Genomic DNA, 21,038 nt, shown 5'->3' on the forward strand with positions numbered 1-21,038 from the left:
GCCAAAAGTATTAATGTATTTCAAGCAAATATAGTAATTTCAGCATCAACTCCAAGAAAACAGTTGTATGTTTTCCTAACCCTGAATGAATGCCATGGTCTGCTTTCTTCTCTGCTTGTCCTTGAGCCAATTTTGTATCCATGTTGACACATTGTAAATTGATTGTAGCAAAGTTTTGAGTGGAATAAGTCACAGAGTTCTTGATTAATAAGTATTACTTCTACCAAGTATGAAACAGAGGATTTTGGTGAATGGTGGTAAAGATGCTATGTGTAGCATTGGAATAGGTTCCATCTCATTAGGTCCTAGTAAAAAAAATAAGTAAGGTGGTGGTTAAGGTTTTTTTAAAATACATATATGGGGGAGAGGGCTACATGAAACATAATTAGTTTGAGGAAAAACAAATAGGGAAATATGCCACAAAGAATAAAGTGAGGGAGGATGTTGGCAGCAAGGGAAAAAATGAATCACATGAGTCCAAAAAGGCTGTTAAGCATTTAGTTGGAAGAAATTGAAGAAATCCATTAAAATTACTTCAATAATTTATGTAGCAAAGCACATGGTGTGCATAATAAAACAGGGAGGTAGCTGCAATTGTGCATTGGGAAAGATCGGATATAATCTAAAAAAAAATGTTTAGAAAAGTGGGGAATTGCGAAAGTAGCTATTCTCATGTGGGATAATATTATGACAGTAGAAGAATAAGACACAGTTGTGAGGAAGGCAGAAATAGAACCCAGTTGGATCTAGATACAAGATGATAAAGGATTAATCAAGCAGAGACTGAAATGTACATCAACTTTGCCACATATGGCACCAGTCAGAATGACAACATGCTTGGACGGATGGATCTAGTTTTGAAATCCCAAATGCAAGGGCTTGTTGAACTGGTGTTGATTAAAGTACCCCTTTTAAATGAATCTACAGGATTCAATAATAAAATCAATTCAGTTCCATAAATAGGCATGTGGTGTGCAACCATAAAAGGTTATTTCTGCAGGTGCATTTGAGATACTGAATCCAGCATGATTTCTTCATTCTGCCATTGCCATTTTATTGAATTGTTCATGCATGCTGAAGAATAATTCAATAAAAGGGAAAAGGTTTCCTCTGAGAACAAGGCTCATGACTCCAACAACCCCTAACAATGAGTTATGTGAAAACTAAAATCTGAGGCACTTTTCAATAGAACTATTATAGAGAATACATTAGAATGTTGAAAATGTATTTTGCATATCTTGACTATTCAAGAAGAAAACTTCAATATTCACCTGCTATGATGTCATAAATGATAGGAAACAAGTAAAAGCAAGATGGCATTAAGTTGAAAAGACTTTTTTTTGACTTTGTCTTTTCTGGAAAAATCTCATTTCCACAAATATTGTACATTCTCTGTCTGACCCTCATTGTCCAATGTCGTTCTGTGATATTCCCATTTCATACAAGAACAAATGATTGCTTTAACCCACTTTCTTATTTATTAATTCATAAATATCCAAGCACATGACGGGTGAGATATCCTCTGAACTTTAGGCACCAATGCCCTGCCATTGATTATACCATCTGCACATGAGGAGATTTAGCTATGTAATATGTGGTTCAAATTTGGGGATGGGGAGAAAGTAGTGACGAGGAGGACAGAGTTGGTTGGAGCCCTCATTTCCTCATATCTTGCAAAAGTAAAAAAAAATACATTGAAAAATATATCAATATAAGTATTTGATTTCATAGACATTGTTATTTAAAGATTTTAAAAATATTTTTCATAGCATATTTACTTGGAAAACTTGTCATCAGATTTATGGTGCATAAAAACTTTCAGAATTTAATTTTCTAATGAACTAATATATGCATTGAAATTCATTAAACGTAGAATAAAAAAGTTTGTTTCTATAATGGTGACTTTGAAAGTACAGACGGCTTAAAAAAATTAATTTACTAATATCCTTACCTTCTCTGCTTTGTTATTGACTTCAGAGTTACAGTAATGTTGACATATAACTGCCCCCTGAAATTGCTAGGCAATATTCTCTGTTTAGGGACAGTTAAGGATAAACAATGAATACTGGTTTAACAGTGATGGCATACCTCATGAGCAAATAAATGAAAAGTAAAATTCTTGTGTATTTATTTGTTGTCAAACTTGAACTGTTAAATATATTTATTCTTGAGAGGTGAGAAGTGCCGGTAAATTTTATTTATTGGCCAATTTCACCTGCTTTGAAAAAGTATTGGTGAGTTTTAATATTGAACTGTTGTCTTTCTGGAGTCAAGTAGAGAAATGTACAATTCCAACCTGTTTCTAAAATGGATAACTTGAAATGTCAGTGGTTCTGCAAACTTGTATTATGCTTTTAAGGTTTTTGCTCAGATTTTTAAAGATATTATACTTGATTATTGTTTTTAGAGTCTAGCCTTTCTTTCTTTCTATCCCAGCCCCTGAAATTCTTTGTGGCTCTGCCTATGGACCAGCGGTGGACATGTGGTCAGTGGGAGTCATCACCTACATATTGTAAGATTTCAGGAATGTAACAACAGGGTTTTTGTTAATCCATTCTTTCTGTATTCTGCTTATTGATAGAGTAATTATATACTGGACGTCAGGAAAAGAAAGAACACTGGGAACTAAAATGAAAAATGGGGATTAGAGTACATGGTTGAATTTAGCTTCTGTTTCTTTCTTCACTGCTGCTGCTTGACCTCCTGGGTGCTCCAGCATTCCCTGTTTTTATTTCTGATTTCTAGCATCTGTATTTTTTTGCTCAATTAAACCATGCTTGTTTGACCCATTGTAGGTTGTGCTGTATCATTGCAGCAGGATTTCAGTAACCAGTCTTTTCTAAACACATAGATGGTGCCTTTTGTGCATAACTAGATGTCCCAGTATCAAGAGAGGATTGTAAAACTGCAGGCATTCTTGGATAAGACAAGATGAGCTACAACCAATAGAGTTTTCTCACTAAAAAGAATTCAGTATTGCTGGCAAGGCTAGTTTCACATTAGAGTATTCCTACATTATTCTGACTTATTCCCTGTGAATCATAGACTCCTACAGAATGGAGCTGTAAGTCATGATGACATTCTGGGATAGTCCTATTTGCCTGCATTTGGTCCATAGCCTTCTAACCATTAATAAATCTATCCAAATGTCTTTTGATTTTCAAAATTATGCCCCATTCTTCTCTCCTCTGACAACTCCCCCTCTGAGTGAAAAAAGTTGTACCTTTCACTTTAAACCTATGCTATTTCTATAACCATCCACCCTGGGAAAAAGAGTGAGCATTCACTTTTCCAATGCCCCTCATGATTTTGGAAACCTTGTCAAGATCACTCCTCAGCCTCCTATGTTCTAGGACATAAAGATCCAACCTATCTAACCTCTCCTAATAACTCAAGCCCTCTAATCGTGGCAACATCCTGATGAATCTCATTTGTATCGTTTCCAATTTATTGAAGATCTTACAGCTGGGTGACCAGAACTGCCCACATTGACAAATGTTGGAAATTGAAAGTTGGAAAGCTTTTGAAGAGTGAAGAGGTGGATTGTCCATTACTGTATAGTTACCCCCCACCTACCCTTCATGCTATTATATATGTGACTGGTCCATTTAAGTTTCCAGAGGGATGTGGCAAAGATAATACTGGTGGATATCAAGGAAAGCCAGCATTCATTTGGAAATGAATGCCAAGGATGATGTTTTATTTCAGATTTTCAATGTTCATATTTGCACTTTTCTATCTCCATTATTTGGAATTAATCACAACTAGTTATCTTTGACCAGACACAATGGATCAAAAACAAAAGAAGTAGCATGTAACTGAGTCATTGCTGGTAACCAGGTGTACATTCATAGACTGATATGCTATGTGTTTCCTGTGGTGCCCCCATTGCATGAGGGTGCACTTAATAGCTCCTTGCATCATTGAAAAATCCCTTTTTCTTTCTGCTTGTTGCCTTTTATTGAAGGGAAATTATATAATGATAGATGTTTTATATCCAGGGGTGCAGTGCTGCAGGAGCTCACAGAAGCACCACACCAGGCACCTCCTTATCGCCATTTTTGGTGAGCTCCTGCACCTAAAAAATTAGCACTGCACTTGTTTATATCCCTAATGCGGCTGTGTACTACAAATTGAGAATTGTATTAAAGATTCCATCAAAATATTCCTCTTTGTAAAGTAGTTGAGAGGAAGGGGTTGAATGAAATTCTGGGTCTTCGTACTGCTAATCTCCATGCAGGAATAACACATGGCAATAGTTGAATTGCTTGCATTAAAATTGTGATCTGCATATTTTACATTCTTTCCGTGAATCAAGTGATGCATACCCTCCCACACTTACCAATGTTGCAGAAAGGACTAAACTAAAAATATATACAATTCATGCAAGAAATTAAAGCTAAATCAATCCACAAAATCTGAAAAGATGAAACGAGGCAAAATTTTGCATTCTGCTTTTTAGTCAGAGTAAAAAGCCCATGATGAAAAGCATCAAAGTGTCGTGCTTTCTCATTTTTATGTTAGCAATGTTCAGAAAGTCTGTTGATTGGCACTTCTTTTTGCAGGCTATGTGGGTTTGAACCATTCTATGATGAAAGGGGTGATCAATACATGTACAAGAGAATTCTTAACTGTACCTATGACTTTGTCTCCCCCTGGTGGGATGAGGTCTCACTTAATGCAAAAGATCTGGTAAGTGATGAACCAAAATATCTTTTTGTTTTATTGTCTCCTATGTTTAGCCTAAGTAATGAAAAATATAACTAACAAGACAATTCTAAATAACACTATTAAAGTCTATAATTGCTCACTGTTCCTCAAAATGCTGTTTTAAGCAGTGGAATTATTTAAAATATAAATGTAACTTTGGACTCTGTCATAAGCGTTTATTGTAATTTTAGTCCATGCATTGGATCTGAGGCATCAAATGTGCCTGATGTATTTCTAAAATTGTTCAAATGTCTGCAACCCAGCAGTCAAGGTAACATGAAGATGTTCTGCTAAACCAGGTCTCCGTGGAACATCTGAGGCAAGAGAAGGAATGTGGAAATAGTTCAATGATACATGCAAATGCACACATACACAAACTATTGTCTCTTTGTCCAGCACATTAAGTTTTGCTAATGAATAACACCGTTAAAAAGAGAATTTTATCTGTTTTGAAACTATATTTTTCAGATGATTTCAGGCATATTTAAAAAGTCACATGAGAACTGCTTTGAAGAGGAAGTCTTATTTAAGGGCTAGTATTTGTTGAATTTATCATTCAATGCAATTTGAAATGCATTAAGTCATACTGCCCCAGTTACACTTTCATGATGCTAGACCAGTGTTCCCTAGAAATATCTTTTATATGCAATGACACAGATTGGTGTCAATGCTTGGAGTCTCAGTAATCACAATCCCCAATCAACAAGAGATGCACAGCATTCGCAACATCTGTCCTGCCCTAACGTTCACCGTGATTAGCAACTGTGAAGAAACTTTTGGATTTTCTTCCATAGTTCACTAGGACATGTTTGTTGAGTACCATCAAGGGAAGCAGGAGCTAAATAACTAAATAAGAGGCATTCATAGATTGCAAACTCCACTGTGCATTGAGTAAAAAGGCAACAAAAAAAAGTCTGTGCTCACCAGCTTACAGGACTTGGGTCAGTGGATTGGGCAGTGTTCAAGGACTCTGCTGAGAATCAGAACAAGTACACTGAGGCTGTCACATACTTTATCAAAACAGCTGAGGATGGGTGTCTTCATCAAATCATTTAGGGTTTTCCCCAACCAGAAACTCTGGATGAACAATGAAATCCAGAACCTGCTGAGAGCCAGATAGGCATTTAAGTTTAGAGATCCAGATCAATACAGTAGGAGTAGGTGTGACCTGCAGAAACTCATCTCCCAGGCGAAGTGGAAATCCCAGATGAAAATAGAAACAACAAGGGACACCTGGCAGCTGTGGCAGGACCTAAATGCCATAACTTGTTACAAAACCAAATACAGTAAAGTAGCAGATGGCAAAGCTTCTCTCCCTGAGGAACTCAACACTTTCTACACCCAATTTGACAACAGTAACAGCAAAGAACCACCCCTTTGCGTATCTGAGGATGACATGGGTGCTGCCTTCAAAAGAGTGAATCAGAGGAAAGCATCCAGTCTGGATAGTGTACCTGGCTGAGTATTAAAAATCTGTGCTGATCAACTAAACAAGTTATTCACGAATATCTTCAATATCTTACTCCAGCAGGGTGTGGTACCCACCAGTTTCAAACAGGCATCAGCCAGGAGTGTAGTAACCTGGCTTAATGACTATCAACCAGTAGCATGTACATCAACAATGAAGTGTTTTGAAAGGCTGGTGATGAAACATATCAGCTCCTGTCTGAGCAATGACATGGATCCATTCCAGTTTGCCTATTGTAGTAACAGGTTTACAGCAGATGCCATCTTAATGGCTCTACACAAAGCCTTGGAAGACCTGGACAGCAAAGATACAGATCTGTACATCAGGATGCTTTTTATTGAACTTTAGTCATCAGTTCAAAACTGATTAGCAAACTCTAAGACCTTGGAGCTAATACCCCACTGTGTAATTGGATTATGGATTTCCTCACCTCCAGACCAGAATCAGTGAAGATTGGAAAGAACTTCTCCTCCACAATCTCTATCAGTACCAGAGCACAACGGTCCTGCGTTCCTAGCCCTCTGCTCTACTCACTTTACACCTATGACTGTAACTTGGCAAGACTAACCCCATCTACAAATTGGCCAACGATGCCATATTTAGTGGGTTGTATAAAGGAAGGGGATGAGTCAACATACAGGATGGAGATTGAAAACTTGGTTGAATGGTGCAACAACAACCTTGAACTCAATGTCACTAAAACTAAGGAGCTGATTTTTGACTTCAGGAAAGGAAAGCCAAAGGTGTACAACCAGTGATCATTAAAAGATCAGAGGTGGAGAAGGTGAGCAATTTTAAGTTCTTGGCAGTTACTATTTTGGAGGATTTTTCCAGGAGCCAACACACCAAAGGCGCCTCAACTTCCTTAGGAGTCCAGAGGTTTGGTATGACATCAAAAACCCTGGCAAATGTCTTCAGATGTGTGGTGGAAAGTGTGCTGACCGGCTGCATCATGGTCTGGTATGGAAACACCAATACCCCCCCCCCCCCGAGCGAAAAGCCCTCCAAAAGGTAGTGGACACAGCCCAGGACATCATAGGCAAAACCCTCCCCACTATACAGTGCATCTACAGGGAACGCTGCTGTTGGAGAGCAGTAGCCATCAAAGACCCTGAGCACACACTGTTCACATCAGAAAAGAGGTCTAGGCGCCACAAGACTTACACCACCAGGTTCAGGATCAGATGATATCCCTCCACCAACAGACTCCTCAAGGAAAAAAATCAGAGACGCATTTGAGGACTCTGTCTGTATTGCAATTTGTTTATAGTTATCAGTTTACAGTTCTTTGTTTACATATTTTACTGTACAGTTTATTTTTTGCACTGCCAATTACTGTATTTTCACTTATATAACACATGCATATAATACAGAAAATCAAATAATGTAAAAATATTTTCATGTAATGCACACACGCATATACAGTGGGGATGTAGTCTTCGAAATTCCTACTGACAAAAGCAATTTGCATTTAAATGAGACATGAGAAAAATCACACAACAGTATCTGCCACAGTTAATACCCATTTATTCCCCCCCCCCCCGCCCCGCCGGAGGGGTCAATCACCCATTATAGAGATGATATCCTGTTGCAACACATTAACAAGCTTTGGAAGGGAATCAATTAAATAGATCGAAGACAGGCTTCAGAGTTAAGCAGTATTTTAATTCCAATATCTCAAATCAGAGGCACTTGATATGTTAATCTCCCTCCCAGGGGGCAGGTCTGGATAATTAACATTGATAAGGTGCAGTGCCCTAGCCAGAATGTCCTTTTTATAGGAATACCATGGCATTTAGTACAAAGAGATCAAAATTTCCCACAGCCACTAACAATTGTGCACATTCTTTCAATGCCACTATTACATTCCCACGCTTGCAAAAAATTGCTGGTACGACTTTCCCATGCCCACTATAAATGTGTGCATTCTTCCAACATGTAAAAATATTCCCATATAGCATGCCCACACATAACACCTGCGGGGCTGTTTTGTAAAATATGCACATAATGCGTTCATTTTATGTGTAAAAATAAGGTAGTGGTAATTCTTCCGTGCCCATAGGAGAAAGGAGTCTGTTGTATGTGATGTCATGAATGTACTCTGACAATAAATCTGAAATCTGTGAATGTCGGGGTCCAGCTTTGCTAAGTGTATTTAAAAAGGGAGTGAGGGCAATTTAAGGGTTAAACAGAACAGTAATTGGTGGGAGTGAGTATGACAGATAAGGGGGCAGTGATAAACAAAAAGAGGGAAAACTCAAGCAGAGTGGCCAATGTGTGAGTGGTCCAGGGAAGGATTGGGACTTTGAGGCTTTGGCTTGCAAGGCTTCAGTGAGCAGATGCGGAGGACAACTTATTTCCAGTAGGGTAAAGACCAGGTAAGATCTTTGTATTTAAACTAAGAAAAATTAATGGAGACAGCAGTTAGAGCAATGGAATGCTCCAAATGCAGCATGTGGAAAATCCAGGACAGCACAATTGTTCCTGATGACTACACTGGCAAGAGATGCATCTACCTGCAGCTCCTGGGAGACTGAGTTAACGAACTGGTGCTGGATGAACTCTCATAAGGAGAGCCATAAAAAAAAGAAAAAATATTTTAAAAAGATCTAATCAATATAAATTTAAATGTAAATATTCTGAGTATAACAGCCACTGATTAATTTAAAAATTATAATTATCATGCATAATATATGTAATTTTTTCCATTATTAAACAATATTTCATTATGCCATCTATTAATATCAATCATATTTGTATCTTTCCACGTACTAGCAATACATTTTTTCGCTACGGATAAAGCTAAATATACAAAAGCAAACTGGAATTTATCTAATCCAAATCTTTCAGAGGTTGCAAACTACCCAATAAAAATACTGTTGGATCCAAAACTATTTTAATCTTATACAGGTATTCTAAAAATGATTGAATTTTCTTCCAAAAAGATTGTATATGTATACATGACCAAACAGCATGAAAAAAAAGTTCCAACTGTATCACCACATCTAAAACACAAATCTGATTCATTAAAACCATATTTTTTTAAATTTTTCAGGTGTGAAATATAATTGATGTAAAATATTGTAATTAATCATTGCATAACGTGCATTTATCAATCTAGTTACACTATCATAACAAATATCCAACCAATCATCTTCAGAAAAAATAAAACCAATATCCGCTTCCCATTTAATTTTAGATCTATCCCAACCCTTTTTATCCATACCATATCCGCTCCATCCTCAACATCCATTGGAGCGCTTACACCCCTAACGTCGAAGTACTCGAGATGGCAGAGGTCGACAGCATCGAGTCCACGCTGCTGAAGATCCAGCTGCGCTGGATGGGTCACGTCTCCAGAATGGAGGACCATTGCCTTCCCAAGATCGTGTTATATGGCGAGCTCTCCACTGGCCACCGTGACAGAGGTGCACCAAAGAAAAGGTACAAGGACTGCCTAAAGAAATCTCTTGGTGCCTGCCACATTGACCACCGCCAGTGGGCTGATAACGCCTCAAACCGTGCATCTTGGCGCCTCACAGTTTGGCGGGCAGCAACCTCCTTTGAAGAAGACCGCAGAGCCCACCTCACTGACAAAAGGCAAAGGAGGAAAAACCCAACACCCAACCCCAACCAACCAATTTTCCCTTGCAACCGCTGCAATCGTGTCTGCCTGTCCCGCATCGGACTTGTCAGCCACAAACGAGCCTGCAGCTGACGTGGACTTTTTACCCCCTCCATAAATCTTCGTCCGCGAAGCCAAGCCAAAGACTGTAATATTTGATACATAAATGAAATATAACTCTTCTCTGGTACCTTCATAAGAAAAGTCTCAAATTTAGTCATTTTAGGTAAAATCATATCTCTACCAAACATACATTTTACCAAAGATAAAATTTGATAATAAAGAAATAAAAAATTCATATCAATACCAAAATCTTCCATCATCTGATTAAAAGATAAAAACTTACCTTCTTTAAAACAATCTCCCAAATTTTTCACACCTTTAAATCTCCAATTCAATAAACTTTGATTATGTATTGAAAAATAAATAAGTTGATTATTATACAATGGAGTCAAAGCCAATAATTTACCCCTAGAGCCTATCATTTTATTTTTCTTTATCCATAACTTCATTAAATGTTTTAGTATAGGCACATTATATTGTTGTAACAAATTTATATTCCACCTAAGCAAAACTTGATGTATTTCAAATTCAGAAATACTTGCCATCTCAATTTTAGCCCAACGAGGAGGCCGTACCAAATCCATCAATAAACTAATAAATTTAAGTTGGGCTGCCTCATAATAATTTTGAAAATGTGGTAAACGTAGTCCCCCTAACTCATATTTCCAAGTTAATTTATTCAAAGCTACTCTCGAAAATTTACCCCTCCATAAAAGCTCCCTAACCATTTTATTTAAATCTCAAAAAATTTTTATCAAGTAAATACGGAATAGATTGAAACAAATATTGTATATGTGGAAAGATATTCATCTTAATTGTATTTATCCTTCCCATTAAATTAATAGGTAAATCTTTCCATTTGATCAAATCAGATTTAATTTTTTTCATGAACGGAGCATAATTTCATTTATATCAAGATTGATAATTAACATTCAAAATTATACCCAGTTATTTAATTCGATCAGTCCACTTCAAATTAATAATATTCTTATAAACTGAATAATCTCCTTCACTTACCGGTAATATTTCACTTTTTTCCCAATTAACTTTATATCCAAAAAGACATCCATATTTTATTAAACATTCCTTCAAATGCAAAAGTGACTGAGCTGGGTTTGTTAAATACACCAATACATCATCAGCAAATAAATTAATTTTATACTCCTCATCTAAAACTTTCATATCTTGTATCTGTGTATTTTGTCTTATCAAATGTGCTAAAGGTTCAATCACTAATGCAAACAAAGCTGGTGATAAAGGTCAACCTTGACGAGTTGAACGAGTTAACTTAAAAGATTCCGAAATCAAACCATTCGTCAATACTCTAGCTACCGGTTTACTATATAGAGCCCTAATCCAACCAATAAAAGAAGGACCAAACTTAAATTTCTCCAAAACTTTAAAAATAAATTCCATTCAACTCTATCAAATGCTTTTTCTGCATCTAAGGATATCACCATCGGGTGATCTAAAGATTGTCAAAATCTATTAATCAAACTAATCACATGCAAAATGTAATCTGAAGCATATCTATTCTTTATAAAACCTGTTTGATCAATATGAATCAACTATGGTAAAAATTTAACAAATCTATTCGTTAATATTTTAGCTATTATTTTATAATCTACATTTAACAACGAAATTGGTCTATATGAAGATACTTTCAAAGGATCTCTATCTTTTTTTGGAATTACTGTAATTAAAGCACTAGAACAAGACTCGGGTAATTCATAATGTTCTTCAACTTGACGTAATACATCCCCAAACACTGTAGATAAATCATCATAAAAAATGTTATAAAATTCAACCGAAAATCCATCATCACCAGGCGATTTACCGTTCAGCATTTCCAGCATAGCCATTTTAATTTCCAAATCAGTAAATGGTTCTTCTAACTCCTGTATATCTCCGTCCTCTAATATCGGTAAATTCAACTGTGATTAAAAAAAAGATCAATCGATCCATATAACCATTTACAAAGCGGAAACAGGCCATGTCGGCCTTTCGAGTCCGCACCGGTTCACTAGAACAACTCCACTAGCTCAATCCTCTCACTCTTCGCCAATATCCCTCCAACCCCCTCACCTCCATGTACACATCTAACCTTCTCTTAAATGACAGAAGGGACCCTGCCGCAACTATCTCATCAGAAGAACATTCCATTCTGCCACCACTCTCTAATATTTCTCCTAAAGTTTTGCCCTCTTACCCTTAACTCATGGTCTCTTGTTCCAACCTTCCCTACCCTCAGGGGAATGAGTCTGTTTATGTCTATCTATTCCTTTTATAATTTTAAATACTCCATCAAGTCCCCTCTCAATCGTCTACGTTCCAATGAATAAAGTCCAAGTGTGCTTAATCTCTCCCTGTAATCCAGATGCTGTAAGCCAGGCAACATCCTTGAAAATCTTCTCTGCACCCTCTCCACCTTATCTATATCCTTCCTATAGTTTGCAGAATTACTTCTCTATTATTTGTTAACACCAATTTGAATACATCTAACTTGCTTAAATTGATTTAATAAAGAGCAAACCTATCCAATACATGTATTACTGCTTCACAGCTCATCTAAACAATGGCCCTTCTACAAGACAGCACTTTTTGTAAATTATGCTTCACGACCAACTAGACTGCTGATCTGTTCAATGTCCTCAAATCCCTGATGAGGTCTTGAATTCACAACTTTCAAACAAAAGCACTGACAGCCAACAAGCCCATACTAACTGCTGCATGGCACTTTGGAAATGTACAGCAATCACATTGGTATCTCCTCTGTAAATCTGCAAATAATAGCAATGAGTATTAACTGTCACATTTGCATAACACTACAATCTACAATTCAGTCGGCACCCAATGTTTAAAAAAAATACATGGAAGAAAATCTGGTTTTATTTTGATCAACAAAGAAAAATAGGTGACCTTATTTTTTTCAATGAAAACCGTTAACATAATTGCACCAAGTAGACACTGAAAAGGGGTCGACTGTTCCTCTGATTACAGCAGCTCCAAATACATAAAATGTAGTCAGAACACTGCATGATAACTGAATAACTCGTGCAGGATGCGAAAGGAAAAAGAGTCTACAATCAGGCTCTGCTCCATGCCGATTACAACTTGAACCAGACCTGAAATGAAATCTAATTAGGTCCAATTTCCTGTTTTCCTTCAGATGTATATAACTTTTATAAAATGAATAAAATTCATTATTAATCTCACGAGGTTTATAAGTAATAAGAGAATTCTGTCTAACAGCATTAATAGTCCTCGATATCTGTTCTTTCTTTAATTGCCATGCCAATACCTTATGTGCTTTCTCTCCCCATTCGTAATACCGTTGTTTAGTCCTATTAATCACACATTCAAATTGATAAGATTGCAAAGTATTATATTTCAATTTCAGCCTAGATAATTCTATTTTCTGATCTTCTGTAGCATCTTTCTGAAATTCCTTTTCTAACTACTCAATCTGTTTCTCTAATTCAAGACTCTGATTTAATCGATTCTTTTTTTATTTTAGAAGTGTAACTAATTATTTGTCCTCTCAAATAGGCTTTCATACCATCCCATAATACAAATTTACTTTGAACAGAATTAGAATTTTCTTTAAAAAAAATTAATTTGTTTGTTCAAAAAATCAATAAATTCCATATTTTTTAACAACATTGTATTAAATCTCCAACGATAAGCTATTTGAATTTTCTCAGAAGTTTCATATGTAAAATATAACAGAGAATTATCTGAAATCACCCTACTTTTATATTCTGCTTGTTGTATTTTCCCTTGTAAATGTGCCAATACTAAAAAGAAGTCAATCCTTGAAAACGGTTCATGTCCAGATGAATAAAAGGAAAAATCTTTCTCTGTCGGATTAAGACGTCTCCAAATATCTACTAAATTAAGATCTTTCATCAACGCTTGGACCTGAATTGCCATCTTGGATTTTTAAACTTTCTTCAGAGATTTATGTAATAAAGGTTCCAAAACACAATTAAAATCACCACCAACTAAAATATTATTATTAGCCTGACCCAAACATAAAAATGCATTCGAAATAAATATTTCATCACCTACATTTGGGGCATAAATATTAAGTAAAGTCCAAAATTCATTAAAAATCTTACAATTCAATTTAAGAATACATCCTGCCTTTTCCTCCATTGATTGTAATTCAAAAGATAATTTTTTATGGATCGAAATTGCTACACCTTTAGCTCTAGAATTAAATGAAGAAGAATATAAATGCCCAACCCAGTCCCTTTTTAATTTCACGCTTTCCTTCACATTCAAATGTGTTTCTTGTAAAAAGGCAATATCAATTTTCATTTTCTTAATATATGCCAAGACTCGCTTACGTTTAATTGACTATTTAATCCTCGAACATTAAAAGTAGCAAACCTCAACTTTGACATATCTACTATTATTACTAAATACCAATAATATCTTTATATAAAAACTGAAATCAACGTATATAGGCCCTCCAATAAAAAAATCACAAATTAAAAACTAAAAAAAAATAATAAAGAAAAACCCCTCCCAAAAAAACTACCAAAAGGTAGTAATCCCCTAAACAAAAATTGGGTGTGGGTCACCCACCAGTGGCTGATGACTAGTAAAGAACTTGGTGCAAATCTCTTCCTCCCCAAACAGTCAGTAACATCAAAATATCATAATAACAAAAGAAAAAATAGAATAAAAAAAATTCTTCTTTTCATCCATGGAGAGGGTTTTAACTAGTTTGGCAGGGGGTGGCGGGAACCAGAATGTGAGTGCAGAGAATAGGGCAGAAGGTATTCCAAGTTTATGAGGAAGGATAGGCAGGGGGAAAAAACCAAATGTGGTTAGTTAGAGGGTTCGAAATGTAATAGGAATAAAGGGGATGAATTTAGATCATGGATCAGTTCGTGGAACTCCGATGTAGCTGAAGGAAAGGCAGGATAGACTGTTGCAGGTACTGGGGTTTAGATGTTTTAAAATGAAGAGGATGGAGCAGCATTACTGGTCAGGGAAAGTATCACAGCTGTAGATAGGGAGGACGATGCTGAGGGAATGTCGACTGAGGAGGTGAGGATGGAAGTCAGAAATAGGTAGGAAGCAATCACTGTATGAGTGATGTCTATAGCAGTGGATCTCAACCTTTTTCTTTCCACTCACATACCACTTTAAGTATTCCCTATGCCATAGGTGCTCTGTAATTAGTAAGGGATTGTTTAAGGTGGTATGTGGGTGGAAAGAAAAAGTTTGAAAACCACTATTTTAATCATATCTAATTAACTTGTTATGTGGACGGTTTCAGAACTCCAAAGGAAATGGTCCAATGACAATTTTTCTCAGGCAAAATATTTCAGTAACAATTGGGTCTAGAGCAGTGATTCTCAACCTTCCCTTCCCACTCATGTACCACCTTAAGCAATCTCTTACTAATCACAGAGCACCTATGGCTTAGGGATTACTTAAAGAGGTAAGTGAGTGGAAAGAAAAAGGTTGCGAACCACTGGTCTGTGGGCCCCCAAATACCCCTCAGGACACTGAAGAATAGATAAGCAGGCAGATTTTGGAATGGTGCAGGAAATATAAAGTTGGTATGGGAGACTTCAACTTCCCCAATATTGACAGGCATTTCTTGACTGCAAGAGGGATAGAAGGGGCTGAATTTGTTAGGTGTGTTCAAGAAGGATTCCTGAGACAGTATGTGGACCAGCTAACATGGGGAGAGCTCATACTGGATCTAATTCTGGGTATTAAACCTGATCAGATGTGGACTTCTCAGTGGGGAGCATTTTGGTGAGAGTGACTACAACTCCCTGATAAAAGCAACAAAAAAGTGTTTAATTGGGAAAGGGCCAATTACGATAGAATGAGGCAAGAACTAGCAAGAGTAAATTGGGTGAAAGTACACAACTAAGGTGGAGGAAGTTTAGGGACCAATTATGCTGGGTTCAGGATAGGTTTATCCCACTGAGACAGGGAAAAGATAGCAGGAAAAGGGAACCACGGATGACAAATCAAGTGAGGCAGCTAGTCAAGAGGAAGGTGGAAGCACTCCTCAACTGTCTACCATTTAACGTGTTTGTGATAGTTTGATTAGTCCTATCAAAATGTAGCACCTCACATTTATCAATACTAAACTCCATCTACCATCTTTCAGCCCACTCTTCCAACTATCCGAGATCACCCTGAAAGTTTTGATAATTTTCCTCATGGTCCACAACACTGCCAACCTTTGCATCACCTGCAAATTTACTAATTTAGTTTGCCACCCTATCATCTAGATCATTAATATATATTTGTGACAAACAGCAGTGGATCCAGTACCGATCCATGAGGCACTCCACTCAACACCGGCCTCTAATTCAACAAACAATTTTCCACCACTACTCTCTGGCATCTCCCATCCAACCATTGTTGAATCCATTTCACTACTTCATCATTAATACCCAATGCTTCCACCTTCCTTCCCTCTTATGGCGAACCTTATCAAAAGCCTTACTAAAGTCAAAATAGACAACATCCACTGCCTTCCCCTCATCAACCTTTTTAGTAACCTCCTCGAAAAAAATCTTAAGATTTGTTAGACATTATCTACCATTATATGATTATATATATGATTATATGTACAAAACCATGCTGACTACTCCGAATCAATCCCTGTCTTTCCAAATAGTTGTACATACCATCTCTAAGAACACTTTCCATTAATTTACCCACCATTGACAATAGATTTACAGGCCTATAATTACCAGGTCTACTGTTGGATCCTTTTTTGAACAGCAGAACACAAGCCACCCTCTAGTCCTCCAGTACTTCCCCTGTGGCCAGTGACATTTTAAATATTTCTGTCATCATTCCCACTATTTGTTCACTAACCTCCCTCAGGGACCTAGAGAATATTTTGTCAGGACCTGGAATTTATCTACCTTGATCTTTTTCAATATAACCTCTACATTAATTATTATATTATCCATGAGCTCCCTACCATATTGCTTCACTTTATCTGGCTGAATATTCTTTTCCTTAGTGACTTGACTACTGAAGAAGAAAAAAGTTAAAAATTTCACCCATCTCCTCTGGCTTCTCACGGAGCCTGCCCCCCACCCCCCCGCATCTTCAAGGGGTCCAATTTTATCCCTCACTATTCTTTTATTTTTAATGTACCTATAGAAACCCTTTGCATTTAGTTTTACTTTTCCTGCCAAAGCAGCTTCATATCTCCCTTTAGCCTTTCTAATTTCTTTCTTAATTTTTTTTATACACTCCTTGTATTCCTCAAGCAGTTCATCCCTTCCTTGCTGTTTATACCTGTTGTACACATCTCTCTTCCTCGGAGCTAAGTTCCCAATATCTTTTGAAAACCAAGACTCCCTTCAGTTTCTAACCTTTCATTTAATTCTTACAGGGACATACCAACTCTGCACTCTCAGAACCTCTCCTTTGAATATCCTCTATTTATCTGCTACATTCTTCCCCTGAAAATATCTTATCCCAATCCATACCCTCCAAATCTTTTTTTCATCCCCTCAAAATTTGCTTTCTTCCGATCAAGAATCTCAACCTTTAGCCTACCTCTATTCTTTTCCATTACTAGCCTAAAACTAATAGTATGGTGATCACTAGACCCAAAGTATTCCCCGACACAAACCTCTGTCACCTAACCTACCTCGTTCCCGAATAGGAGATCCAATACTGCCCCTTAAAGTCAGTTCTTCTATGTATCGATTCAGAAAACTTTCCTAAACACACTTAAACTCGACCCCATCCAGTCCTCTTACTGTATGGGCATCCCAGTTAATGTTTAGAAAGTTGAAATTTCCCACAACTACCACCTTATATTTATTACACATATACACAATCTCCTTACAAATTTGCTCCTCTAATTCCCTCAGCCCATTTGGTGGTCTATAATACACTCCCATTAATGTATTCATGCCTCTACCATTCCTCAATTCCACCCAAATAGCCTTGCTGAACAATCCCACCAAACCATCCTGCTACAGAACTGCTGTAATGTTGTCTCTAATAAGCAATGCAACTCCTCCACCTTTTATCCCCCACTAAAACAATAGAATCCTCGAACATTTAACTGCCAAACATGTCCTTCCTGCATCCAGGTTTCACTGATGGCCACAATATTGTATTTTCATGTGGCCATCATGCCTTAAGCTCATCCTTGAATTAAAATATATGCACTTGAGAGACTGTCCTCCGCATATACTCCTTTTGTTACCAACTACCTTTCTCCTCCTTTCATTTATATTTTCATTCTGTTCCCTCCATTCCTTCCAGTCTAGGTGTTCTTCCTCCCTTCTCTCATTCTGATTCCCACCCCCCTGCCAAACTAGTTTAAACCCTCCCCAACAGCTCTAGCAAGCCTGCCCACCAGGATATTGGTCCCCTTCTAGTTCAAGTGCAGCCTGTCCCTTTTGTACAGGCCCCAGAAAAGATCCCAATGATCCAGAAATCTAAATCCCTGCCCCAGCTCCTGAGTCATGCATTCATCCTCCACAACTTCCTATTTCTATCCTCACTACCGCGTGGCATAGGCAGCAATCCAGAGATGGCCACCCTTGAGGTCCTGCTTTTCAACTTCTTCCCTAACTTTATGTAATCCCTTTTCAGGACCTGATCCCCACTTCTAACTACGATATCAGTCCCCATGTGGACCACAACTTCTGGGTGCTCACTCTCCCCCTCCAGAATGCTGTGGACTCATCCTGACCCAGGCTCCTGGGAGGCAACATACCAATCAAGATACCCGATTTCATCCAGCAAACCTATCTGCTCCCTGAACCAATGAGTCCCCAACTACAATAGCTATACCCTTTTCCCCCTTCCCTTCTGAGTCAAGGGTCCAGCCCCTGTGCCAGAGACCCAACCTCCATAACGTCCCCTATAGATCACTCACCTCGCCTTCCCCTTCCCTTCCCCCCCCCCTCAAAAGCAGTAGACTTGTTGTTGGGGGGAAACAGCCACATGGGTACTCTGCACTGCCTGTCTTCTCCTCTTTCCCTTTCCTCACTGTCACCCATTTCCCTGACTCTTATTTGTTGGGGGTAACTGCCTCCCCATAACTCCTATCACCACCTTTGCCTCCCTTATGATCTGCAGTTCATCCAGCTGCAACTCCAGTTCCCTAACCCAGTCTTCCATGAGTTGCAACTAGATGCATCTTTTGCAAATGTAGTCATCAGGAACATCTGTGCTGTCCCTGACCTCCCACATCCTGCAATCAGAGCACTCAACTGCCCTAACTGCCTACACTCTAATTTAAATTAGAATAATTTAAAAACCTTATCTCAGCTCACCAAAGCCTTGAAGTCCCAGGCCCAAGGTATCTGGACATTAGTCAAGCATTTGACAAGGTCCCCAAGACTTGGAATTTTACGATTAATCTTGAAAGAATGATTATGTTGGATGCTGAACTGTAGTCAATAAAGAGCATCCTGATGTATGTATCGTTGTTGTCCAGATGTTCCAGGATTTTGTGTAGAGCCAGTGAGATGACATTTGCTGTTGACCTGTTGCTGCAGTAGGCAAAGTGTAACGGATCCATGTTGCTGCTCAGACAGGAGAAGGTATGCTTCAACACCAACCTCTCAAAACACTTCATCACAGGGTGTGAGTGCTACTGGTCATTTAGGCAGGTTACAACACTCGTTTTGGCCACCAGTATGATTGAATGAAACAGGTGGGAGCCATGCCCTGTTGGAGTGAGATGTTGATGATATCCGTGAATACATTGGCCATTTGGTTGGTCAGCACATTTTCAGTAATTGGCTGGTACTCCATCTGGATCAGATGCTTTCCTTGGATTCACTCTCCTGAAGGAGAGTGACTGACAGTAGAGTGAGTTATTATTTTTTGGATCAATTGCATTCCCACCACTGGCTTATTCTTGCTCTCTTTTTTGAACAAGCGACCACTACTCACTACTTTCCATACTAGGGATATTTGAAGGGAATGCAGTACAACTTTGCACCAGTTTGATTTTTACTTTCATATATGTACAGTTATGCTTTCCCAATCAGGTGGGATGACATTTACTTCAATGCTGTGCCCACCCAGTGCTATATCACATTCCCCATGCTGTGAGACACCTCATTGGTCTGTGGTTTCACTGCCTTTCCTACTCTGTGAGGCCACACCACACTTCCCATTTCCAGGTGAAGAAAGCATATGGCATGAATTATTCTAAAGGTAAGGGCTTACATTTCAAGCATTGTTTTGGAAGCTTTTCAGAATGTATGATGTGCACAGCAAGCTTATTTATTATATTTACAAAATGGGTGCTCTCTGTTGTATGGGCAGAAACCAGATTGTGATAGGTGCATGGTAGTTATAAAGAAAAGTGTTTTTCAAAAAACTGGTTGATAGCCATTGAGTCGGCCTTTTGTTATACATAAAACATTGTTTTTTAGGTGAGCAACTTAGTCCTTCTCGACCCCAAGAAACGTCTAACAACTTATCAGTCCCTACAACATCCATGGGTAACAGGAAAAGCTGCAAATTTTGTGCATATGAACCATGCACAAAGGAAACTTCAGGAATTCAATGCACGCCGCAAACTAAAAGTAAGATTTACCGGAAGCTGCTGTGGAAGTTGAGATGTCGAGGGTCTCTATAGAAAAATTAATGGAAATATGAACTGGGAGGCTTACAACTCCCTAATTTTAAAAATTATTATTGTGTGTCGAGGAGTTGGAGGAGCAGGAGGTCGGCAAGAGGACAGATAAGTACTGTAATTAAAGTACTTACCAGGGCTCGGGCCTAGCAGGTTGAGCAGGGAGCCATTGGAGTCGGGCTCAGAGGCGTCCAGGGGAGGCAGGGCAAGGAGTGACTGACGGTCAACTGGTAGAGGGCAAATAAAAAGAGGGTAAGGTAAAAGAGCGGCCAGCAAGGACTGGCCAGGGAGTGAGTGGAGAGGGAAGGAGTGGGGAATTCAGGCTTTGCGAGCAGAGGCTGAAGTCGAGCTTGTCAAGTTAAGGTAAGACTGTTTAATTGCTTTCATATTCTTTAGTGATTTCTACTTATTTGAGGAAGGAGGAGAGAGAAGGGATGAGTGTGAGAGCAGTTTGCTGTTCTCTGTGTCAGATGTGGGAAGTCATGGAGTCTTCTAGCCTCCCTGACGTCCATATCTGCACCAGGTGTGCTGAGCTGCAGCTCCTCAGGAACCGTGTT

The 21,038-nt window shown here is 38.2% G+C and overlaps 1 protein-coding gene across 8 annotated transcripts in view; it reads left to right on the forward strand.

Moving 5' to 3' along the window:
- Positions 1-21,038, forward strand: part of camk4 (calcium/calmodulin-dependent protein kinase IV) — a 126,652-nt gene that overhangs the window by 95,040 nt on the left and 10,574 nt on the right. For 7 of the 8 annotated variants that reach the window (XM_069892772.1, XM_069892815.1, XM_069892766.1 and 4 more), the window contains 3 exons: positions 2,437-2,512; positions 4,566-4,692; positions 20,279-20,431. In XM_069892772.1, coding sequence (XP_069748873.1) covers positions 2,437-2,512; positions 4,566-4,692; positions 20,279-20,431 — 356 coding nt within the window. The remainder of the gene's footprint in view (positions 1-2,436; positions 2,513-4,565; positions 4,693-20,278; positions 20,432-21,038) is intronic. The other variant, XM_069892788.1, reaches the window with a different exon arrangement.

Source organism: Narcine bancroftii, chromosome 1 (genome assembly GCF_036971445.1).
Source record: "Narcine bancroftii isolate sNarBan1 chromosome 1, sNarBan1.hap1, whole genome shotgun sequence".
In the NCBI taxonomy this organism is placed as follows: domain Eukaryota; kingdom Metazoa; phylum Chordata; class Chondrichthyes; order Torpediniformes; family Narcinidae; genus Narcine; species Narcine bancroftii.